This window comes from Chrysochloris asiatica, unplaced genomic scaffold (genome assembly GCF_000296735.1).
Source record: "Chrysochloris asiatica unplaced genomic scaffold, ChrAsi1.0 scaffold00003, whole genome shotgun sequence".
Taxonomy (NCBI): domain Eukaryota; kingdom Metazoa; phylum Chordata; class Mammalia; order Afrosoricida; family Chrysochloridae; genus Chrysochloris; species Chrysochloris asiatica.
In genome coordinates, this window is record NW_006408521.1 from 46,142,649 (window position 1) to 46,146,190 (window position 3,542).

A 3,542-nucleotide genomic window follows, 5' to 3' on the forward strand; every position below is an offset into this window, starting at 1 on the left:
TGTGCGTAGGGTCTCTATGAGTCGGTACCGACTTGATATGAGTCGGCACCTAACAACAACAAATCACTTTGAAACATTATAAGATACCCTATAACTTCATTAGATTAAAAGAATGTTTATCATTCATGTTATGTCTTTTGATGAGTTCAAAGACTTTACAATATTCTATTTTACATTATATTTGTTACTAAGAAACTATTTCCTTCCAAAAATCCATAGTTCTCCATATTCTAATGAACCATCTTATCTAAATCATAATTCACTGTGAATATAAACCTGTATAGTTAATGACCTGATATAACAGAAATATTTCTTTTCTTTCTTTCTTTCGTTTTCTTTTTTAATAAAGAGCCCAGCATCGAGCTGTGCTGACTGTGTGCATTCCTGAGACTCCACTGTCTCCTTGGTCACTTGTACTCAATGTGCTGCTCACGGTTCTGTGGGGCCGGACTCAGGCGGGGCTCAGCAGACACTGTTCTGGGTGATGTCAGCTGGGATGACTCATGTGACTGCATCCTGCTCAGGCAGGGCTAGGTGGGGAGGCCCAAGGTGGCCTTGTCACATGTCTGGGACCTGGGTACTAATTGTCCTCCAAGTGGCCTCTCTCCCTACTTAGTCTGTTATCTTCAGGGTTCAATCCCCAGCCAGAGAGCCTGAATTGCTTTACATAGTGGCTGTATTCCAAAAGAGCAAAAGCGAAAGAGGCAAGTTATCTGAAGATGGGTGCTCTACAATCTAATCAGGTCAATTCCTCCACCCTCTACTGGTCAGAGTAACCATGAGAGAAGTTATATTCCTGGGGAGTGAAAAAACAACAACAACAACTCATCTCTTTGTGGGGGGAATGGTGTCATGGCATCATGCAAGAGTTGTTGTTGTGAAGTGCCGTCAAGTCAGCTCTGAATGACAGAGACCCTGTATACGGTTTCTGAGGCTATAAATCTTTGCGAGAGCAGAAATTCTCATTTTTCTCCCAGGAAGCAGTTGGTGGGCTCGAACTGCCAACCTTGTGGTTCCCAGCAAGTGCTTATCCTGTAGAGCGAACGCATTCCCTAGGCAATGGTAAAGGCCTATTATTCTGGTATAACGATCTACCACATGGGCTGTCTTTCCAGTGACTTACACAGATTACTTGATAAAACTAGATTTGGTCCCAGATTGAGTTTCTTAAAGATCAAGTAGCTCAGAAGGATGGTACCATAAAAATGTTGCTTAAACAAGGGAAGGGAAGCAGAGATGACTAGAATGCTGTGGTGACATCAGATGGCCCAGGTGTGTTTAGATCTGTACTAATCATTACAATCCTTTATTGTTGTTGTTGTTGTTGTTAAGTGCCATCGAGTCGGGTCCGACCCATAGCGACCCTGTACAGGGTTTCCGAGGGTGTAAATCTTTACGGGAGTAGAAAGCCTCATCTTTCTCCCACGGAGCAGCTGGTAGTTTCGAACTGCTGACCTTAAGGTTCGCAGCCCGATTCGTAACCACTACGCTACCAGAGCTCCTACAATCCTTTATTAGATGCAATGATATCTGAGGACAAAAGTTATGTGCTATCAGCATTCTCTCTAATACCCCCAACTCCTTCATCTCTAAGCTCAGCGCTATCTACGGATTAAAGTTTTGTGATTGAATAGAAGGAAATTTAGTCGTTGGTGCAGAAAAGAGGAGACAGAATTCATTGGTCCAGGGTGGAGATGCTATGTACATTGGCATTCTTTGGGCAGAGATCTGGGAAGACCTTGTGGACATTAGTTTCAGAGGACAAAGTCCTCTACACTGGCTTTCATTTCTTTGCCCCTTTTGTTGTTGTTGTTAAGTGTTGGTAAGTCGGTTCTGACTCTTAGCTACCCTGAGTAGGGTTTCCGAGGAGCAGGTAGTGAGTTTGAACTGCCAATCTTGTGATTTTAAAACTGACCTTGAAGTCGAGTGCTAATCCTACAGTGCCACACCAGGACCCCAGGGCCCCTTGAGATTCACACAAAGAATATTTTAGTGCAAAGTTAATGAAATGAAAATGCTGGTGAGTGTTGTGCAATATGGAAGCCTGCGCACAAGCTCTGACTGTCTAAGCCCTCCAAGTCTACAAACTGCTATTTGAAGTCCCTCTAAGAAATGGTTCACACTCTCTGATCTCAGTCAGTTGCTGTCAGTTAATTGGCAATTGTTTTTCGCAGAAGCATATTTCTCCCTTGACTGTAACCATGCCCGGAGTCATCGCTTCTATGCTGAAAGCATTCTCAACCCTGATGCATTTATTGCTTATCCGTGTAGATCCTACGATAATTTTAAAGCAGTAAGTAAAACATTTTGTGAATGGAATTTAATTATCAACTAATTTTTTTTTTTTTGAAACATGATCCGCCAACTAAAAATTAGGGCTTTGAATTTGTGGCAAAAAACTATCTCTGCCATTTTGAGAAATAATGGATTATTTCTCAGCTGAGACTGCTCAAGGGCTGAAATGACTCAACCAACTCTTTGCATTCTGGTTGCTTCAGCTGTTTTGAAGATTATATCCAATTTTGCTTTTTGGGCCGTTTGTTATGCAGTAATTAGATGCTACTGCGTAACAGGCACACGTCCAGGGCAAAAAACTTTCTGTGCATATATTTTAAATGCCATCTTCAAAGATGCCCTGAGATGGCTGAACCAATCAATAATTACAACCAAACATATTACTATGTACTTGGAACATGGGAATTACTTTATTAAAATTTAGTTATTTATACATAGCAGACCTAAGGAACAGATAGCTCACGGGAGTGCGACACAGATCAATACATAACAAAATACCAAATCTGATTCTACTTGAGCCATGATGCACGTACCGGATCGGAGCTAAATGGATTTTTCCTTTGGGTGGCACTATGAAAAGGAGACAGAAACTGTTTCGTTGAGGGAAGTGGAAAAGTTTTTGTTCTCATGCTTTGGAGAGTTGATCCTATTCTATCAGAGTAGGAAACATGGGGTTTCCCACTGACGTGTTCTGTAATTAACCTGCTTTGTGCACTGTTGGAACAGCAACGTGCCTGGCCCTCCTGATGTGGGCAGATGAGCTCAAGGTGCCCACTCAGTGTGCCCCGTTTGTCCTCGCTCAGAACATGCCCTGGAGAACTGCTGTTCTCAGGAAGCTTGACAGCACGTTGGAATATCACAGATGCTAGCATTTTCTAGAAAAATCCTCTTATCCCAGTGTCCCCTCCTTCCTGCCACTGATGCTGCTCTAAGCGGCTAAGAAACTCCTCCAGTCTGCTCCTACTCACAGTGACTCTACATAGGGCTTCCAAGACTGTATGTCTGTACCTTAGCAGATAGCCTCATCGTTCTCCCATGGAGCAGCTGGGAGGTTTGAACTACTGACCTTGCAGTTAGCAGCCCAATGTTTATCCCACAGCACCACCAGGGCTCCTTAAGAATTGAAGAGATCCAGGCTTTCCCGTAAGGATTTACACCCTCGGAAACCCTGTACAGGGTCGCTATGGGTCGGAACCGACTCGACGGCACTTAACAACAACAACAACTCATCTCTTTGTGGGGGGAAT

At 43.3% G+C, this 3,542-nt stretch overlaps 1 protein-coding gene across 1 annotated transcript in view; it reads left to right on the forward strand.

The window, feature by feature from the left end:
* The window catches only part of PNLIPRP3 (pancreatic lipase-related protein 3), a 68,261-nt gene that overhangs the window by 46,033 nt on the left and 18,686 nt on the right, over positions 1–3,542 (forward strand). Inside the window, exon 6 of the mRNA XM_006831491.1 lies at positions 2,175–2,293. Coding sequence (XP_006831554.1) covers positions 2,175–2,293 — 119 coding nt within the window. The remainder of the gene's footprint in view (positions 1–2,174; positions 2,294–3,542) is intronic.